General features: G+C 20.5%; 1 protein-coding gene across 1 annotated transcript in view; it reads left to right on the forward strand.

Annotated features, from left to right (window-relative positions):
* Positions 1-23479, forward strand: part of LOC552030 — a 57906-nt gene that overhangs the window by 27214 nt on the left and 7213 nt on the right. Inside the window, exons 2-4 of the mRNA XM_006572115.3 lie at positions 17613-18127; positions 19288-21058; positions 22613-22733. Of these exons, the coding sequence (XP_006572178.1) occupies positions 17613-18127; positions 19288-21058; positions 22613-22733 (2407 nt within the window). The remainder of the gene's footprint in view (positions 1-17612; positions 18128-19287; positions 21059-22612; positions 22734-23479) is intronic.

A 23479-nucleotide genomic window follows, 5' to 3' on the forward strand; every position in this document is an offset into this window, starting at 1 on the left:
TATAATAATATATTTAAGTATGTTATAAATAAATTAATAATCATCATTATCATTAAAGAAAATTTTAGAATCATTTCTTTAAAAAAAATATATATAATATGTAATATATTTATAATTATAGATATATATATATATATTTTTTAAATTAATATTTATATAAAAATTAATACTAATAATAAATAAATTATATTATATTATACAATTAGTATCTATTAAATCTATTTAAAATATCTTTTAAATATCTATTAAATCTATTTAAAATCTATTTAAAATATTTTGATAATTCACAATATTAATTCCATATTAATTTTATATAATTAATTATATAATGAAAAAATTTAAATTAATATAGAATTAATATAAAATATATTTATTTATATATAATATAAATATATATTTATTTTATAGAATACAGTATATATTGTGTGTCTCAAAAATGTTTGGATATCTGTAAAATAGAGATTGAAGAAATTTTAAGCAATTTTTCTTTGCATAAATCTTTATTTATGATTTTAATAAATTAAAAACAAGACTTTAACAATTTGTTAACGAATTATTAACAAAACGATATAACGAACGATATGTCAATCATAGAGCGTGTAACTGTAATCGAATCGTGACAATAGCTTAGATACTTTTAGACTAAATTATCATCATGTTAATTTATATAATATTATCAAGAAAAGATTTAATATAAATAGAACTTTAATAGTAATAAGATTATATATTTTCACTTTTAAAATTAAATATTTTCTTTTTTATCTTATTTTTATTTATCATATTTTGTACTATCATAATATTCACTGTTAAAATAAAAATTTGATAAAAATTAAAGTAATTTAATATTAAAAAATTCTAATTTTTGAAATCATTCCAATTAAATAAAAAAATTAATAAAACTTTAGAGATTGCTTGCCAAGATAAAAAATGTGAAATGAATTTTATAATATTATAAAAAAAAATCTCTTCTTTTGTCTCAAATAAATGATGATACTGATACTAGATTTAAATTTCTTATTTGAAAAAATAAAATCTCTATTCATACAGTGAGATCTTCATCAAACAAAATTTCGTTTAATTTAAATCGTATTGTTTCACGTTTCTGGACTCGACATGAAAAATGTTTGAATGTTTTATACGACAAATTATAGGCCATCGAAACTCGTGGATTGGCGTTTATTTTGAATAAGAACAAAACGAATCGTGACCTAATATTGCCGCGCAGATGCAACTGCGAAAACGCGAGTTGTAATATTTGTGAACGCAAAATGGTAAATGGATTAGACCCCGTTTGGACGATATAACGAATGTATGCTGTAAACCAGGTTGTTATTTTGAAAGATATATCTTAGTACTATAGATAGGTCAAATTTATTTCAGTATATATTTCATGAATTGGATAAGATGATCTTTCGGTTATTTTCGATCAGCTTACTGATACTAGTTGAAAATAATCGAAAGACTATTGATTTTTGGATTCTTAGCTATTGCTTCAAAGATTTCATAAATTTTATATTTGTAAGTTATTATGCTCCTTGATTTGATCTTCAGAGTTCTTGTTAAAATAAATATTTTGTTTACTTTCAATATACTCACAGTATAATTCAATGTTTCTTTATTAATTAGAAATTTTTTTGAAAATGAAATGTTAAATGTAAAACAATTTCAAAAATAATATAATAATAAAAATAATGAAAAATAATAACGAAAAAAAAAGTTTATGTGAATCAATTATTGTAAATTTTAAAAGAAGTATCAAGTACTCAGTACCCAAAATATCAATGTATTCTATGCATTAGATATAATATTGTAAAATAAGGTTTTATTTATTAATTGAAAGATTTTTCACATTTATTATTATTTAATTGATCATTTATTTTTTAATTTTTATTAAATTTAAAGTATTAAATTTATTTCTGAATTAATTAAATATTCAATATTATAAAAATTTATATTAATAATTTTCAATATTCTGAACATTTTATGAAAATAATATATAATTTTCATTTACTAAAATGTAAAAATATCCAATTTTTTGAACTTTTAAATAATTTTTAAGTTTATAAAGATTTACAGAAAAATTTTATCAAAATGAGTATCATAAATTTAATAAATTCTTTTATTAAATAAAAAAAGAAATAAAAAATGAAAATTTTAGTTTAATTAAACAAATTAAAAATTAAATCAATTATTTTATATTAATTATTTTATAATATTACAATTTATTATATAAAAAAGAATAATTGCAATAATCAGTTAAAACTCAATCAATAATCGATATAAATATCTCAAATAAATTAAAATTACCTCTCAATAATATAACGTATAAGAGAAATTTGATTTGAATTTTATTTTTGATTAATATCAATAAATTAGTCATATATTGATTCGAAATTTTCATCTATTTCATTGATTTAAAGATTTCATTAATTTTATGATATACTTGTACAATACAAAATAATTTTTATTTACTTATTTTTAAACTTTGATTATACTTCGAATATTTTAACCCTTTAACCCTTGGCATATCAGTTATAGATCGAATGATCAACATTTATCAAGCAGATCCTTAAATGACCTTAGTTTTTTTTATTTTTATGTTGTAAAATTAATCTATAGAAATCAAGAAAAAATGAAGAAATTCCAATAAGATTCAAACTATAAGCAAGCCATTCTCTAATCTCTATACTCTGCATATACATATTGCTCATAATGAAGAAGAAATTAAGATTATACAAGAATTTTCTAATAATAAAATTCTTAATTTTTAATTTTTCAAATTCAATCTTCAGCAATCTTCATATTTTAAATAAATAAATTAAATAAAATATTACAAATATTTTTCAATAATTTAAATTATTTTTCTAATTATCTAAAAATCAAAAATCTGAACATAGAACATAACAAATAGAATTTATTTTTATGTTAATTTTTTATCATTTTATCATTTTTATCATAGAATTTCTTATCATTTTCATATTTTAAAATTTTTTGGAATGAAAAAATTTTAAATATAAAATTCTTAAGAATTAATCTTAATTAAAAATTTAAGAATTAATCTAATTAATTTAATTAAAATTATATAAAAAATTTATATACTAAATATTATTATGTAATTGAATATAAAAATTATTGTTTATAAGTAGTAAACACATATTGCAAATTTGAATGCATCTCTATTTAATATTATTAAAATTTTAAAAAATTCTTATAATATTTAGAAGAATAATTATTTTCTAAGTTGTGTCATCTAAATTATTTTATTTTGAATTCATTGTATAATGAAAATTCAATTTACCGAATTAATTAGTGTCAAATAAATCGAATAATCGAATGATTAAAATTATGATTAAAATTATTGATAATTGAATTCATATATATGTTTTAATTATTACATATTTATATTTTTTTAATTTTTTTATAGTTCTTTTATATAAATTTTATATAGATTTTCTTTTAGTATTAATAATAATATTTAGTTTTTGGATAATTGAAATTCTATTGTAATTCCATTACAATGTTAAATATAATCTTTGAAAAATGATCATGAAAAATCTTGAAGTATTGAAGTAATTTTTAGATCATATTAATTCACTATCACTTATATTCACTAAAGAAAATTGATCAATATTTCATTTCAATGTCTTTTGTAGATCTCATTTTTACTTCATAAAATTTTTATAACGGAACACGTTGTAATATAAAATTTTATATAAATATTAATAAATAATACGAAAATATCTCATGAAAGATGCTATCATGCACAAATATTTCATGCATTTCATAATAATATTTTCATAATGATAGAGATAATGTTAAAAAAGTATTTATCTGTGAAAGTGTTTAAGATAGAATTCTTAATTTTATTAAATATGTTTTTAACAGATTTTGTTTATTTTAAATTTATCATTTCAATAAAATCATATCATAAAATGAAAATATTTAAAAAAAAAAAGAAAACGTAGATTTAGAAGAATTAGCATTAAAAGTAATAATTTTATATGAACAAATAGATTAATTAATTTTAAATTATTTTTTAAAAAATAATTTTTTGAAATCGATGTTATATATCATTTATGATTTGTATTATTTTAATAAAATTAAAATATATTTTAATAAATTATATATTAATAAATAATTAACAGATATTCGTTTGTTTTAAATATAAAGTAAACAAAAATTTTTTTAATTATTAATTATTATTTTTATAATTTTCGAACTTTAATGAAAAATTTAGTTTATTAACAAAATCAAATCCATTCACATTTGAATTTTATTTACTGATGATCAAAAGTTGATCAAAATTATATTAAGTCTGTGATAAAAAATAATTTATTTCAAATTTACATATAAGTTAAAAATAATTAGTTAAAATGAAAGAATTCTATTTCTACTCTAAATTTTTTCGCATATTTTTATTTGAATTTTTTTTTTAGCTCTTTTTTCTTTTTTTCTATTGTTTTTGTTTTTTATTAAATTTTTATTTCTTGGAATATTATTGATTCTCACCACCTCTTTTTTGAAAAGAAAAAATTTAAATTTGAAATTGAAAAAAAGAAATCTAAATTATATTTAACATATTTTATTTATTATAAAATAAAAAAATAAATTTTATTCTATTTACTGGAAAATTTTCATAATTTGATTTTTACAATATTCTTGGAAATACTTTATCTTCAATTTTTTATTTCCATCTTTTTAATTTTATTTTTTTTTTAAATACAATTGTAAGTACAATATATATTTACCTCAGTCACTTCACTACTACATAACAATGGTATTAGTATAAAGATAATGATTTTCTTAATAATAGTCTTTCATTGAAAAAGTTTCATTGAACAAATATTAGATAGAATATTTTATCCAAATACTTAACTCAAATATATTGATTGACATCGTATTAAATGAATTTAATAGTAAAATTTATAATTTTTTTTAATATATTGTTATTGTTATAGACATTTCTGTTATTATATTGCATTATTTCGTTTTTTTGTTATTTGTTTATAATATGTTACAAAATTATAGACAAATATTCAATGTAATTATAAATATATATATAACAATAGAAAGTGACGAATTAATTTACATTTTCCATTTAAAAAATTAAAATTAGATGCAGATAAAAATTAAAAGATTAAAGAATATAACAAGTCAAAAATTTTTATTTAGATTTTATTATATGCAAAATGATTGATTTCTATAAATAATATCACTTATTAGAGCATCAATAGAAAAGTGTAGATATGTTAATGGTTTTATATAGAAACAACAGAAACTGAAAATAATAAGAAAATAAATTTTCTTTATTATATTTCATTTACATTTAGGAGAATATTATATTGAATAATTTTTGATGATCTATAATAGTATAATTTATTCCATTTCACTATTGATATCATTGGTACTTCTTTAATCTTCGAAGAAATCTATCTTTATAACTGTTTGTACTTCTAAATTTCTGTTTAGCATTTCTTCAACAAATCTGATTATTTGCATTTTAAAATTATTTAATAAAATTTCAAAATTAACAAAGTTATCACTGTGATTGATAAATGAATATAATTTGAATCCGATATCTCTTTAATCGTTCATCACCTAAACTAATTTAACTTAATCTAAACTTAAACGAAATTTCCACAAAAATATGCATATCATTGAATTCATTCTTTCAATAAAAACTTATAAAATCTATCATCTTTTATAAAATGAAATGAAACCGAAATAATTATAAAATTATTATTTTTTTCTAATTTAATATTCAATCTTTGAAATTTGATTTCAGTTTTTGTATAAATGATAAATATATAATTCAATAGAAATTCATTAAAATGAAAAACAAAATGATCTTTTAACTTTCAACAATTCATATAACAAGTCTTTCATTTTTTTTCAATGGGATAAAACCGAGTTTTATTCAATAAAATCAATAGAGGAAGAGAGTTAATGTTTTAAATAGGGACCATAAACAAATGAACATAAAATATCCTGGATGTAATAATTTCCTATTAATATTAGACGTGATTGTAGAAGTGAATTTGTAAGAATGAACCAACTCAACTGATTCTGATATAAGAATGGACTCGTTGTAGTTTCATTCATTTCTCGGGATTTCTTGTCGGACAATCCAATAAAGTTGCGAGCGTTGGATAATTCCAGAGACCGTTTATCTGTTTATAAAGAGGCTTCTGCGTATTCAATGAATCTGTTATCCATACAGTTTGCAAAATTCCACTTATTATTTCCTCTGAAACAGTATTGATCTCCTTATCGCCATTCGTTAAATTTGTTCATCATATATTTATTATTATTTTCTTTTTTAAAATTGATTTTTTTACAAAATTTTACTTCTAATAATTTGCTAAATCTATTATCATAAAAATAAACTTATTAAATTAAATAATTCTCTTTTATTTTATGTGGGAAAAAAAATTTTATTGCACAAATAAAGCACTTTAATTCACCAATAAAAAATATATTCATAACATAGAAATATATATGTACATTAAATAAAAAGAAACATAAAAATTAATAATAATATAAAATGACATTTTATGTGGAAAAAAATAAGAAATATTCATTTATCAAACCCATTTTTTGATTATCTAATTAATATTCAAATATTTACTTTATTCCATATTCATTGTACAATACATATAACTCTATTATTTTATTGCAAATTTACATTAATCGGAAATAAAAAGTGACATTCCTTGTTTCTTATCAATTGAAGGTGAACATTTTCCTGTTTTATGTTTTTTCTTTGTTATTTTTTCTTATCATTTTCCGTCATAAAAATTATTATCTAAAATTTTTATCATATATTTCAATTTTATTCATATATTTTGCTATTTTATTAATTTGCATAATTTAAATATTAATTAACAATTAATTATTTTCTAAGTATTTTTCTTATATATATAAAAATACGATATCAACATATTGTAATAATATTAAAACTATTTATTCGAAATATTATTATTCAATAATATTATTTTTATATTTCAATGATATACGCATTTCAAAATAATATTCGATGAATTAATATTAAAAACAATATATTATAATATATATATTTGAAATTTGCTATATATTCACATGTAACTATTATTCGAAAGAAAATTTGATTTGCCAAATTTTGTATCATTCGAAGAAATATAAGTATTTATCTTTTATTAAAATTTTTAATTTATCTGCTTTTACAAAAATTTGTTTTCCCTAGCTTTTTAAATTCTAAATTTCTCACATTTGTGAAACCATATATGCAACAATATATGTATATGATAATAGTAAAATGATTGGAAATATACTCGTATCAAAGCGCATTTTCTTCTCGTGGAAAATAAAGGGATGATTATTCGATGGAAAATAGATGGAGGACGTAAGAGGTTTGCATCGCAACGAGTTCTCCGCGAAATGCTTCCGGCGACGAAGCAGGTTGGCTCGTCTTTTGCCCAGTCTCTCTTATTCTCTTCTCGAGTTCCCAGTATCGTCCGTTGCCATGTATAAATAGCGTGTTCCAAAATTATCGGGCATTTCAATGATCAGTACCGTGGAAAATGAAGTCGTCGAAGGTAAGTCTCACAGGTCGTAATGTCTCAATTCATGATAGAAACATGCAGAAATAGAAATGAAATTTTTTTCTTCGCATTCCATCCGATCTTTTCGGGTTCTTTCGAATTCTTTCAGGTTATTTCAGATTCTTATTTCGGATCCATACAAATATAGTATATACATATATATATATAGTAGTTATTAACTATTATTAACACACGTATATAAAAAATATATTTATTTTTATCAAAGATAATTGTTTACATTATTTAGTCAGAAATTTATGCAATTTTAAGCAAAAACATAGAAAAGAGATTTTATATAGATCACTTGTATTTGGGAGAAAATTTCAAATAATAATTTCGAAATAAATATTTTAAGTTATGTTAATTATTATTTATATAAAAATAATATATTTCAATTCGATCATTAAATTTATATTTATTTAAATAATTAAATAATTAAAAAACTTTGAGGCAAGGCGAATAATTAACTATTTCAAATAAAATTAATTATTATTTGATAATGTATTTCAATTATATTTTTCATTTGAATAATTAAAAATAATTTAAAACAAAGCAAATATTTAAAATAAAAATAAAAATATTATTTCTTCAAATATTAATTATTCCTTAATCGAAAATTTATCTCTAAAATATTAAGAATGAATATTGAATAATATATAATCATAGTAAACTTATAATAATATTAATAAAAAATTGTAAAATATTTATAGTAAATAATTAATGAATAACAAAATAAATAACTTATTTCATGAAATATTAATTGTAAATATATTAATTTTGTATAAAACATAATTAAAAATATTCTATTATTTCATAGATGATTAAAATTAATATTCATCGAATATCAAATTTTAGTATCTTGTAATAAACTAATATTTGATAGAGTCTAATAATTTATATTTGTATAACAATTCACAAAGATTTTTTTACGACTTAATTTTTCATAAAATCATTATCATTAAAAAATATGATTAAATAATTCCTAAACAAAATGATAAAGATCAAATTTTGTTTTATTTTTTTAATTATTTCGAAATTTGTAAACTTTTTTGTGAGTCATATTGTCTACAAAATTATCATATTAATAATTGATTATATTTTATTTCTTTCAATTCTAACATATACGATGTTTTATTATACAATAACTTCTTCATAATATAAAAAATTAATATATAAGTATTTGTTAATCGATTTAAATTAAAAATGAATATATTTCTATATAAGTAAAAAATGAATATATTTATTTTGATCAGAATAATATTGCAAACTTTGTAAGATTAACCAATTTCGTATAAAACAAATAAATAAATAATTTTGTATAAAGATATTTTTAAAATTCTTGAAATGCAATTTAAAATAAATAAATAACAAATTCTCCTAAAAAATTTATTATATTTATAATTTTTATATTTTTATTTTTTTTTTTATATTATTAATTAAAATAACAGAAATAATATATATAAGTATTAACAATTGATTATAATTGATTCTTTGTAATTAATTCTGTGTAATTATGATCAAATGTTTCTAAAATGTTTGATTTTTAAATTCCAAAAAAGTTACAAAATTTATTTAAAAATGAATATATTCAAAAATTTTTCTTCGAAACAGATTATTGCTACAAATAATTTTGATGATCGGTTGGTCGCAAGCCTAATGTAAACCATTAAATTGGTTAAGAATAAAATGAGTTTTTACTTAATTTTAATTTGAATTAAAATTAAACTTAGAATTAATTAATTGAAACAAAAAATTTTTTAGTTTATATTAAATTAGATTAGGTTAATAGTATTTTAATAAACAACGACTACTTTTAATAAACACTTCATAATAGTATTCAATGTAATGATTTTAATATGTTAAAAATTATTCAGAAATAATATAATAAATTCATATGTTAAAAATCATCCAGATTTTTGGATGAGGATGGTATTTTTTTGTATATTTATTTGTATATTATTTTTTGTATATATATCATACGTCGAAACATAATATAAATCGAATGATAAATTTTTATGTAAATAATCAATTTAAAGATTTCAAATAAATATTAAAACATTACCCATATTGTTTGAATATTATTTTTATCAAGAGAATTATATTAATTCATTAGTATTTCTCTTTTTAAAAAGACAAATTGAAAATTATAAAAACTTAAATTAAATATCGATTATTTGTTTCATTTTATTTGTTTCAGAAGAAACTTCATCTATCCATTTAATCTTTTTAGAAAAATTAAAATATTTTCAAAATAAAAATTATAGAAATTTAAATTTATTTTTATTATTTAATCTGAAAAATTTGAGATATATAAAAAAATTTATTTAAAAAAGAAAACAAGGACGGAAATAAACTTACAATTATTTATTGAAATGATTAATTTCTAAGATTTTCTTATAATAAAAAAATTTTTATATTTTCATTATACTTAATTATACAATCGAATAAAATCATTACATTTTATATTATTGATTAGATTTATAATTTTAATATTTTTTTTAATATAAAAAAAAATCGAATTAATATTTTATAAACTTCGATATATGAAAAATTATTACTCGGAATGTATATTTATTCATTAATAATATAATTTAATATAATTAAATAATTTAATATAATATAATTAAAATAAAAACTATTAAAATAGTTGCAATTAAATATATTATTTATTGAATATACATAAATTTTTATACAATGAACTATAAATTAAATGGCTATATATGATCATTATATAATGATCATATAACTATAAATTTAACATTATACAAATATAAACGAAATAGTTTATTCATAATAGAAAAATAGTAATGAGGTTAATAAATATATTTAATTATATATTTAATATTTAATAAATATATTTAATAAATACAATATATGACATTGAAAAATTTTTTTATTTTTTATTTTTTTTTTCTTTTAAAGTAATTTTCAAACAATTTAATATCTATCTCTCAGTCATATTCACATAAAACTTATAGAAAGACAAAAAACATACGATACTCTATTGTTTTTTTTATCTTTCATATAGTAAATTTTATGAAATTCAAGTTATATCTTGTAAATTAATAATTTTGACATAAGTTAATATCTTAGTACTTTTTTCTTTTTTTCGAAAATAAAAGAAATTATATTATTCTTTTTAAGAAATTAAATTTATTTTTAAAAAAAATTTATCTTCATAATAATATATCACACTGATATGTCAATTTATAAAAAAATTATCAATAATAATATATTACTTATAATAATGTATAATAATCAACAATGCATTTTTTTATACCAAATAATTTTTAAGAATATTTTTTTCATAACATTTCTTTCTTATAATACATTTTATTTGTATTTAGATAAAATAAACATTGTATAGAGATGATAATCTTTCACATAGTTTCTGAATTTTTATTAATATAAGCTATTATGTTTCATCAACAATTATTAATATTATACATTACACGTACGTTAAAATAGTTTTTTATTAATCCAAATAGATTTGAATTTATGAATATTATAATCAACATTGTATAACGAAGTATTATATCATTTTAGCAAATTGTGTTATCTTATCAAAAAAAAAAACTTTAAATTATAATTAATATTGAAAAAGAAAAAGAAAGAAAGACAATACTTTCATAGAATACAGAATATATATTAAATATTCAATATTGGAGGAAAACAGCGTTCTTCTAATTTTAAGAATGACATCGCGATTCAATGTAAGATAATTTGATAATAGTATCGTTAGAAACTGTGAAAACACAAAGCAATAATAATTATCAAATAATAAAAAGATATGAAAAAATCTTTTGACAAGGCAAAAAGAATGCACATAGGATTTCACCTAATCCCAAATAAAATGACGTATAGATAAAATAAATGATGTATAATAAATTGATGCATAATTAATATATGTATATTGTATGCAAATTATTACATCATCATATAAATAATTTAATTTAAAATTTCCGCAGTTTCAATTGCGAAAAATTTATTATTGCGTAAATTATTGAAATAAAATCAAATCATAATACAAATGGAATTTATATTAAATTTAAATGTTAATTAAATGTTGGAACATAACAATCTTGAAGTAAACATTAATAAAATTTAAGAAAGACTTCATTCGTTAAAACGAAATTGGATTATATATAAGAAAAGCAGTATCAAAAATCGTTATTAATATATCATATTATCATACTACATTCTTTTATATCAACGAATCATCATTTTTTATTTTAATCATTTTGTTCAATAAAATTATTTGAATTTTATTTTAATTTATAATTAATTTATAATTTAATATGTAATTAATTAGATAATTTTATTACAATGGCAAAGATAAAATATTTTTTTTAAGAAAGAATTTATAATAGAATCTTTATTATTTAAGTATTTTAATATCAAATGTTTTACTAATCAAAAATTTAAATATTCAAACTTGTATATATCTATTCAACAATATAACCAATTTTCCTTATCACAACAATGAAAATAAAATTTAATTAATTGATATTAATGTTCACATAATATATAAAACATGTGAACTATTGAAGTGAAATCAAAAATTAAAAAGAGGTAAGAGCATTATGGATTTGTAAAAGTATATAATTTGTAAAAGTATATAACATTGAGAAAGCCATAACTATTAGCATTAAAAAATAGAATAACTAAAATGAAAAATTATTTACAAAGTGTATGTTTGAAAATTATATATTAATAAAAATTTGTGTAATTTAACAATTAAAAAGAAATGTAATAGAGATATAATGTTTATTAACATATAATAAATTTTGTTTTATATCATTATCTCAATTTCAATATAAATTAGTTGACTTCATTTTTTATATAAAAAAAATTTTATATAAAGTGATAAATCTTAAAATAATGTATCTTTATATATTCTGCATGAAAAGAATAATCCAATGATACATATGTTTTGGATGGAAATTTCAAATTTGAATTAAATTAGATTAGATGATGAATAGAAAGATATTTTGACGAATAAGGATATTTAAAATTAAAAATATACTTTAAATTATGTTTGTTATTACTAATTCGAATTAATAATTGTGAAAATGATACAAATACTCAGACAATTGAAACTAATTGGAGAGACTTGTTAAATAGAAATTTAAAAATGAAAAAAACCATAGAAAATAAATTTCCTATTGTTGAAGAAGTATAAATCAATGAATAAAATGGAATATATTTATTTAAGTAATTATTATTATATTATTAAACTATCAAAAAACAATATTCTTCTATCTAAACTTAAGTAAAATATAATAAAGAAAATTTTTTTTTTAATTTTCTGTAATTTCCGTTATTTTTTAATATATTTACAATTTATTCTTTATGATATTCTAACAAATGATATCTTATTCATAACAATTGTTTACATATAATGAAATTTAGTTGAATATGTTAGGAAATTTAAATTAACTATCAATAAAAAATACATTTATTTTTATAAAGAAAAATTTCATTAATCTATTCACTTCATTATTGCATTTTTAAGAAAATAAGATGGAAATTATATAAATTTATATTTTTACTTTCTTCCTCTATTTCCTATATGTCCTATAAATCGATCACTTCAGATAATTCATAATAATCAATAATATATATTAAGGGATCGTTTACTTTGTGCATAATGAAATTTAGTTAATAAATATATTATTTTCTTCAAAATATAAAAAAAAAATCGTGATCCGATCAATCCAAATCAAAAAATTCCTTTATTCAAACAAACGATCTTGTCTCTTCACTTCAAATGACGTTCTATTATATTTGGAAAATAAATTATAAATTAAAATTAAACATTAAGTATTATGACTTTTTTTATTGAAATTAACTTTTTAAATATTACTAATGAAATAACCTATTTTATGAAATAACAATAAAAAATAAAATTAAAAAATAATAAATAATAAAAATAATAAAATTTTTATGAAATAATAATAAAAAAGCAAAGAATTAATAATCGAATATCAATCAATTAATATGGATATTAATTAAAATTAAAATAACAGGTATTAATAATAAGATATTAGCAATATTCGATAAGATGATAGTCGTTTGAAAATTGAATAATTCTTAATAGATTTAAAGGCATATAAAAATCTGGTTTAACGAGTTTCGATAAGTTATGAATTGAAATTCCAATGAAGGAAAGTTCTTGAATAAACAAAATTCTGAATTGTTGAACTTGACTTTTTCCATTTTTATAATGCAACAAAATGTATAAATTAATGATGAATGACCTTTCAGGTCTTGAATATTAAGTGAACTGATAATTACGCGTCAAATGCGTTTGCGTATTGTTTTTACTCGAAATAATTAAGACTTATTTCGATAGCAATCGATAATATTCAGGATAAATTTGAGTAAATTTCATTTCAAATTGAAATAAAATATAACAATTTGAGATGATAAACCAATTCAATTCAGTTTTTTTTATTTAAATATGATAATCGAAAAATTAAATAAATAATTTTTAAATTATTTTTTTATTATTGTTAATTATTATTTTCAGATAAAATAATAAATAATTCAGATTTTAATATTAATAATTAAAACTTTATATAGGATAAATAATATAACAATTTTCAAATAATTCATAAATTATTTATTTTATGAAATTTTCATGTGAAAATTATATATTTTAGAAAAGAATATAATACATGTTAAATATTATTAAATATTATTAATTTTTTTACAGTGAATATATGTCAACTATTTCTTTTAAATGGAATCATAAAGTTTTTAATAAATTAATCAATATAGATTATTACAGTATTATTATAAAAACTAATCCAATTATGATAAAAAAAATATTATTTTAACTTGAATTTTTTTTAAAACTTATTATAAAGAAAAAAAACATATAAATATTCCATTGTTTATCTATTGTTTTCCTTGTCTTATATGATAAGTTTATAAACCAATCAAACAGAATTAATTAACAAAATTTAAATAGATAACAGAAAAGAAATAATTAAAATTTTCAAAATATTTTAAATTGAGAAAATTTTGTAAATTGTAATTGATAGATGAATTGTAAGATATTTAAGAAAAACGAATAAGAAGCTCAATAAAATAATAAAGTAATGAAATAATAAAATCGACAGAATTTTTAATATAAATATCAATTTTCTTTTTCTTTATCTTTTTAAGTAAAATTTTATCAGATTTTATTCATAACATTTAGCTAGAATTAATTAAATATGTATTATTATCATTTAATGAATCTTATTTCTAATGCAAAAAAAATAATTATATATTTTTATTTCAATATTAAACTGAATAAATTTCAATAAAAACTTTTGCTTTATTCTTTGCTATAATATTATCGTAAAATAGATTTGTTAACATAAATTCGAATTAAAAAATAATCATAAAGTATCATACATCTATTAAAAATATTCATAAGCAATGAAGCATCGAATGAATATTCTTATCGTGCTTCCACGTTATACGCTTGTTTGTTTCATCGTTTGTTTCATCATTGTATATTTGCGACATATTTTAATGAATACGTCACTGACCAATAATAAATTATAACTATTTATGCGTCCTATTTTTCTACATCGGTATAACTTATATATGTTTCAGATTTAAATATTATATATTTAAATAAAGTATTCGAGATTCATTATTATTATAAATATCATAATAATATAAATTCATAAATATCATTTTTCTTAGTTTATATAATATTATGATATAATAATTTTGAAATAATTACGCAATAATTTATTTGAACGAAAAAATAATATATTTTATTTTAAATTATTTTATACATTTGAATACGAAATAAGATATATTTATTTTTTAATTTTATTTTTCATTTAAATAAATATCTTTAGAAATTTCTGATTTTGTTATCAAATATATTAAAAATATAAATTGAGAATAATTTTTATAAAAAACTACTAGTTTCATTATTCAAAATATATATGTACATTAAATATTTAAAATTGCAAATTATTTGTTATTTCTATCTTAGAGAGAAAAAATGAGAAAGAGAATATTAATAGAAATATAAAGTTATTTAAAAATAATTTAATTATACAAAATAAATTTATTTTTTACACTATTTTACAAAACAATTTAATAAATTATAATTACATCACCAAAAGAATTATTATTTTTATATTGTTATAATTTATCTTCTTTATTTCATTTTCATTTTTTAAAATTATTTACAAATATTCATTTTTGCGTATGAAATTATTTTATTTTTCATAGAATAACAAAATATAAATAAAATTCTATATGTAAAAATATTTTCTAAACATTTGTAAAGAATGTTTTATTGAAAAATGAAACTTAAAAAAAAAAATTAAACTTCGTTCAATATCGTGAAAAACATGCAATATAGTAAGGATTAATAATTTACTGCTGTTTTCAGAATATCATAACAAATTTTTTCTTACATATTTCTTAGAATTTCCTACTCTTCACGTTTGTAAGCTATTAGTCTATTCAACACATATGATTCATTATGATGTTCCTGGTAGAATGATTCTCGGAACAATCTAGTTGATTCGCAGTGCAGTATTGGAAAATAGTTGGGATCTGTTCGTGAATCACGCTTCCCAATGTACAATATTTCTTTGTTTCCGGTTTGCATGTGATTCGCGTAATTCTCTTTGTCATTTCCTCTATTCCTTCTACCATATGAACATTATTATTTCTTTAATAATATTTAATATTTTCTTATTATTTTTAATTTCAAAGATTTTTACATAAGTGTACGAAATTTTTTAGATCGAATATTAATTTGAGACAGTAAAATTTTTGTGTGTTTATATTTTCTTTCTTATGTGTTTTTATATTTTCACATAAAGTGAAAATAATATAAAAATGGCAGTGGTAATTGCCATCAGAATTCAGTAGTTAGAAATAATTTATATGAAATTGTGAATTTTTAGCGATTTTTTGTTAATTATATCGTCATATTGAATTTTTAACTACTAATCTACTTAGTGCACCAAAATCAAATTGTTCTTTGGATAAAGAATTTAATTTTATTATATTATAAAATTGAACCATGTGGTGACGAAAATTAAATATTTGCAATTCAATATTCGCAAGTAACTAAATGCAAAAAAAAAAAAAATAAAACAACGAAGATCTTATATATTGCAATATTGCAATAATTTTTTAATATTAATATTGTATATTAATATTAATATTAGTATTAGTATTGTAATATTAATATTAGTATTGTATTAATTGAATTTGAAATTAAATATTTTAAATAATAAATAATTATATATTGATTTTTTGATTGAAAGATAATTTGAATTTAGCATAATGTTTCTATCTAAATGAATTGAACAAAAGTTCAATATAATGACATTTAAAAATTCTTAAAAATTCGCGAATTCGTATGCAAATAACTTTTGGATATCTGAATTTTGCTCATTAAAATTCATTTTAATATTTTGCAAGTCAAAATCTAAAAAAAAAGAAACATTAAAAAAAAGTTGAAAAATTCCAAATTTAAAATTCAACTTTATTTATACTACTATAGATAAAAAAGTTTGTTTTCTATATAAAATTCTGTTGATAGTATTTTCCATTATTATAGTATTCATGATTTCATTTCTATAATTTTTATGCAATGATAGTTTTTTGAAAAACATACATACATACTTATTTTTAGTTAGATGTTAAAAATATATATGATATTATTATCTCAATAATCTTCAAAATATTTTTTTAATTTGATTCATTCTTCTTTTAAAAGATTACAAAACATCTTATACATAACATATCATTATCATCATTATATTAACACAAAGTATCACAAAACTTGAATAGAGAACGCTATTAATTGCTCAGTCTAATAGAAAAATATTATTGCAATACTGTTAATATCAGAGAAACAAAAATTTCATGAATTCTTTGTGCATAATAGAAGATATGAAAATTAACAATCATTTATGAATCGAAAATGCATTTTTTACCTCAAGAAAAGCAAAAACCAGTTTTTCTAACTAAATACGCATCATTTGCTTTTTCCAGAGACTCACACTGTGGCGATGACAGACCCACAGTTGGCAAATAACAACAATAACAACAACAACAACAATAATAATAATAACAATAACAACAATAACGATGGCGAGCCAAAGTACCTGCACAAGAAGTTCAAAAAAATCGCGACGACTGAGGTTACATCGAGGGTGGAGCCAAAGAAGGACGCTGTGGTCAACAACGGTTCTCCAGAGCCAGCCAAGAGAAAGGACTTGGAGAAAGATTCTAGAGAATCGCCGAAAGACTCGATCAAGATCGAGATCTCCCCAGAACCAGTGGATGGAGAACCGACCGAATCGAGAAAAAATGGCTATGTGTGTCCTTATTGCAGACTATCGTGCGCGAAACCTAGTGTTCTGCAAAAACACATCAGAGCTCACACAAATGAAAGGCCGTACCCTTGTGTGCCTTGCGGATTCGCGTTCAAGACTAAATCGAATCTTTACAAGCACTGTAGATCCCGCGCTCACGCCCTCAAGATGGAAGGTGGTGATGCCAGCAAGGTACTAATTAATTTTCGATTTCACATAACGATCTCATATCGCATTTTTTTAAGTATTCGAGGAATATTAATCTTCTAATTAATTCTATTTTGTTACTTACGAGCAAAGTTATAAACATAATATGAATAGACATTCTTTTTATTATTATTGTAGATGACAATAATTTTTTTCATTGTCACTGCTACATTAAGAAATATATCATATAACTAGGCTTCCAAGATGAGAATTTTGTTTATGAGACTTGATTACTTGACTTGTTAAATTTTAAGAAAAGAATTATTTCCAAAAACATAGTTATAATTTTATAAAAATATTATATTCCTCTTAAAAATAACAATTTTTTTTTTAATTCATTTTTCTTTATTATAATAGTACTGAGACAAATTAAAATGTTCAAATATAATTGAAAGACAATATATATTATATATGTATATAATTGATATTATTATTTATTATATAATGACATAATAGAAATGTTTTATATATTTTATATCAAAAATTATATTAAATATCATTTCGTTCATTGTTCCAAAAGAAACAATTTTCGTTTTATTCATAAATTTTTGATAAATTTGATAAAATTTATTGTATCGGCAAATATGAGGAAAAATCCAAGATAGGTATATTAAAAATATAAAAATAGATATATCAAAAATTTTATAATATAAATTCCTTTCAATATAATTATATGTAGAGTATTATATAATAGATAATATATATAAAATATGTCTAAAATAAATGCACATTCATTATGCATGCAATATAAAAAATTTTTATAAAACTTTTTTTTTTAGTCCAATTTTTATATTTAAATATACAGAAAATAAAATAAAACATTTATCCAATTGCACCATTTTCATAATTTTCATAAATTTCATAAATTTCATAATTCTAATTATTATTTTTATGGAAATATTATTTTTAAAAACTTTAATATTTCTATCATCATCTCTATTAACGCTACTATCATAGCATAACTCGCTTTTGTCCTTGAAACGTTCAGTTACAACAATATGTATCTTGAACTTTGTGAAGTATCTTATACTTAAATGTTATATCATCAGAAAACATCTAATTAATTTCCAAATAATCTAATATAAATAAATATATTCATTAAAATAAAATTTCTGCATAAAAAAAATATACCATTATTTTCTTAGGTATCGGAGGATTCGGATATAAGTTTGTCCGATAGCGCGAGCAACGGTACTGGCACACCACCTCCTCCTCCGTCATCGACACCTACGATGACCGTGACTAATGTGAAAACAATTAAAACCGGAAAAATTTACAAGCCAAAATTTCACACGGCCCTTCAGTGTGCCAATAACGATATCGAAACGTCTTCCCTCTCCTCCACTTCTTCCACGAACAGTTCTTCCTCGACGATAGCTATAACCATGCCGAAACCGAATCCGGAACAAGTCCAGGAACACATCGATAAAATTATCACGGATAATCAGACGATCGTCGTCGCAGTGGATCCGCGATTACACAAACTGGTTCAAAGACAGCAGAGTCTCGTGGAGACAAAACAATCTGTCGATCAACCATTGAATCTCTCCTCCGCAAAGGAATCTTCGAGGAAACGATGCTATAGCGAGAGCTTCGTTCAGGAAAGCAAGGATTGTCCGAATGATTCGGAGGGCAATTCCATAATTAAGGATCTCCTGCTGAAAAATCAAAACTCGTGTCAAGAGAGAACAGCGGAGAACGAAAATTATTTTTGCCCCTCTTGCGACATCCCTTATTCGGGTATCGATGTTCTCGACGTTCATCACAGGTACTATTGGAACGGTAGTGCGAGTCCCCGAAGAGAGTATCAACTGGAGATCGAGAAAGGGGAATCCGATTTCGATTCAAAGTCTTCCGATTATTACAACTTGCAACCTCTTCCTTCTCCTGGTCCCCTTCTGGGTAATACAAGACTAGTCGACACGTACGTGCCACCTGTGAAGAAACAGAGGCCGGAATCCGTACCAACTACATTGCGATCTCTCGAGGAGCTGAGCAAATATCCACGGCCAAACTCGTTACAGATGTTTGGGGGTGAGGTGAGAATACTGGACAACACTGGCGAGACCAAAACGATGAGGATCGAGCCACGTCAAACTAATTCTCCAACAAATGAGCAAGCCGTAAACAGTAAATGCGTCACTTCGGAGACTGCTTCGATCGTGGTCAGATCTGGTCTCCATTCGGGTGGCACGATGGTGTACAAACCACCGGGCACGCCGGCCAGCATCCCGAGTTCCTCCATATCTTTGCCCAACATGCCGAAAATGTTGGCGCCGATCATACCAAACATATCAACTCCGAATATGCCGAGTATACCTTCCGTAGATTTAATCGCGAAAACGGACAAAGTTGAAGCGAAGTTGACAAAAAATGGTGACGTGCCGCTTAAGGAAGAAACAAAACCGAACAAATTTTTGAGACCAACTTCGTTACCGTTGAAACCTGGTACGTTCACGCCTAAGAAGCATCACGGTATCACTCCAACGGCGAATACGCTTCCGCTCATAAGCCCGGAAACCCCGCGGCCGAAGAAATCCTACGGGCAGCTTTACTTGAACGGGCACGCTTATACATATCTTGGCCTGAAATGTTCGACTAGGGTGTTTTATTGCACTCTGAACAGACCCCAGCCGATGTATGTCACGCAACAACACGGTTTATCTATGTACTCGAATTGGGAGATATGCAAAGAAGCGCCACCTGATGTTGATATGGCGCATTACGATTCGAGGCACAGACCGCTTAATTATACAACTGCGTGGAAAAAACAGGAGGATATTTTGACACATTCCTCGCATAGGCCGACCACGCCGACTAGTTCGGACAGTGATATGCAAGATAAAGCGAAGAGAGTGAAGATATTCGATGGGGGCTTCGAAAGCAATGAAGATTATACGTACGTTAGAGGTAGAGGTAAGGGAATCGAAATAATACTTTTTGCACTTGTCTATGAGTTAACATGTAATAATGTGCTTATATTTTTTATTCAAATAATAATTTTAATAATTATTGCAAATACAGTTATCGAAGATGAAACTGATAGTATAATAAATTTTTAGTACGTAACGTTATATTTTTATTTACTAATAAATGAACACTTTATCAAATCTATATAGTTTTCAAGGATATTGCATCTTGAGCATTTTTCCATTTTTTATTGAAGAATGAAATATAATATTAATAATAAAATAAACTGACTTTATGTCTTAATATCTTTGTCTTTTTAACTATTTTTATGGCCTTTAATAAATTCACTTTTCTTTTTTTTTCTATTTGTTTATAATTATTTAAATATTAGCAAATCTAATTATTTTTTTAATTTTATTGATATTATTATATATTTTAGATTTAAATATTTTAAGATTTAAATAATATGACACTGATATGAATTGAATTTAAATATTATTTAATTTTATTTATTATTTAATTATTTAATTTAAATGTCATAAAAACTAAATATAAATTTGAAAGTAGAAACATTTTTTTAATATTGCTGAGATTAAAAATATTAATAATTTATATTAATTTATATTTAATTAAAAAGATTTTTATAATTAAATGATTAATTATATAAATTATAATTAAAAGATTATATGCATGACTAAACATCCACAATTTAATTTAAAATAAAAATTGAAAACATCACAAAAATAATGATTATCAAGATTGTAATATTATTTAAATCAAGTAATCTGTTTCATATTTTAAAGAATGGTCAAAATTAATATTAATATTTGTTAGTATATGTTTATAAACATCAAAATTCAATTATATATAATAATTATATATATTAATTATATAATAAGTAATTATACAAATAAAATAAATACACTTATCATAGTTCTTGACTTTTTTTTTTGATTATAATTAATATTTGATATTTTTTTATTTAATTATTTATTTTTAAATACTTATTAATTAAATATTTGAAAACAATGATTAATTCCAAAAAATATCTATATTTATCTTTTCATTTTTAAAAATTTTCATTTCTTATTCAATGTCTCGATCTGAAATTGGGATAAATCGAAATAGTTTCTTCTTTTATATTTTTAATTTAAAATAACAATATAAATATTTTACGTATACTATATCTGCAATAAATCTTAAATCAAATATAATATTGAAAAATATTGAAAAAATATTGGACCATAAAATATTTAAATAATTTATGCAAATATCAAAAATATTATAAATTAAAATATTAATAAAAACATTAAAATATTAATATTATATTTTATTACAGTTTGAACGAGAAAATTGAACGAAATATTATTATTATATTTTACCATATATAATATTTAATATTTATTGCCATATTCAAAATACCAACGACTGATATTTGCATTTATGTGTGTTCCTACTGCGATATGCATTTATATGTATATTTTATAAGTAATTTTTTTTTTCAAATAACATATCATTATTCCTCATGGTTAAAAGTTTTAACTTATTTTATTATGTAAGGTCGAGGTCGCTATGTTTGTGAAGAATGTGGCATACGTTGTAAAAAACCATCCATGTTAAAGAAACATATCAGAACACATACGGACGTAAGGCCATACACGTGTAAACATTGTGCTTTTAGGTAAGTCATTTTTTTTAAATTTTTCTTTTTTATCTCTTTTTAATTACATTTATATATACTTTAATATATTGAACAGTTAAAATTTTTTTTTATTTTACATATGTATGATAATAATATTAATATAAATTATATTTAATAATGCTCAAATTTTTTTGATTTTTAAATATTTTAATATTTTAAATTACATTTTTTGTAATTATATATTCTTTTTATAATCAAATATGATATGTATCATGTACTTTTTTTATGATATGCAATGAAATATTTAATAATTATATTTTCATTCTTTTAAAATGTTCTAATAAAAAAAATCTAATTTCAGTATTAATTATTTCTATAATTCTATTATTTTAAAAATAAATATTTTTTATAAAATATTAGCAAATATATTTCTAAAAGAAAATTTTTTTTATTTTGAAATTTTAAATTCAAATTTATGTACAGCTATATAAAATTTAAGTTAAATTGATCCAGCAATTTTTTCCTATATATGTATATTTTTTAGAATGATTCTTCGAGAAAAATCTATTTATATATAGTTCTGATAACAAACTTCTAACAAACTTATTTTTTACATTATAATTTCGTTTATTAAGCCTAAATTATCTATGGAATATTTTAAAAATGTTAGTTTTGAATTAAATTAAAGAAAATATTTTTATTTTTTTTTTTTATTTTATGAAATATGTAATTTTTAAAATATATATAGTTATAAATATATATATATTGTATATTTTGAAATATTA

This window comes from Apis mellifera, linkage group LG13 (assembly GCF_003254395.2).
Source record: "Apis mellifera strain DH4 linkage group LG13, Amel_HAv3.1, whole genome shotgun sequence".
NCBI lineage: Eukaryota > Metazoa > Arthropoda > Insecta > Hymenoptera > Apidae > Apis > Apis mellifera.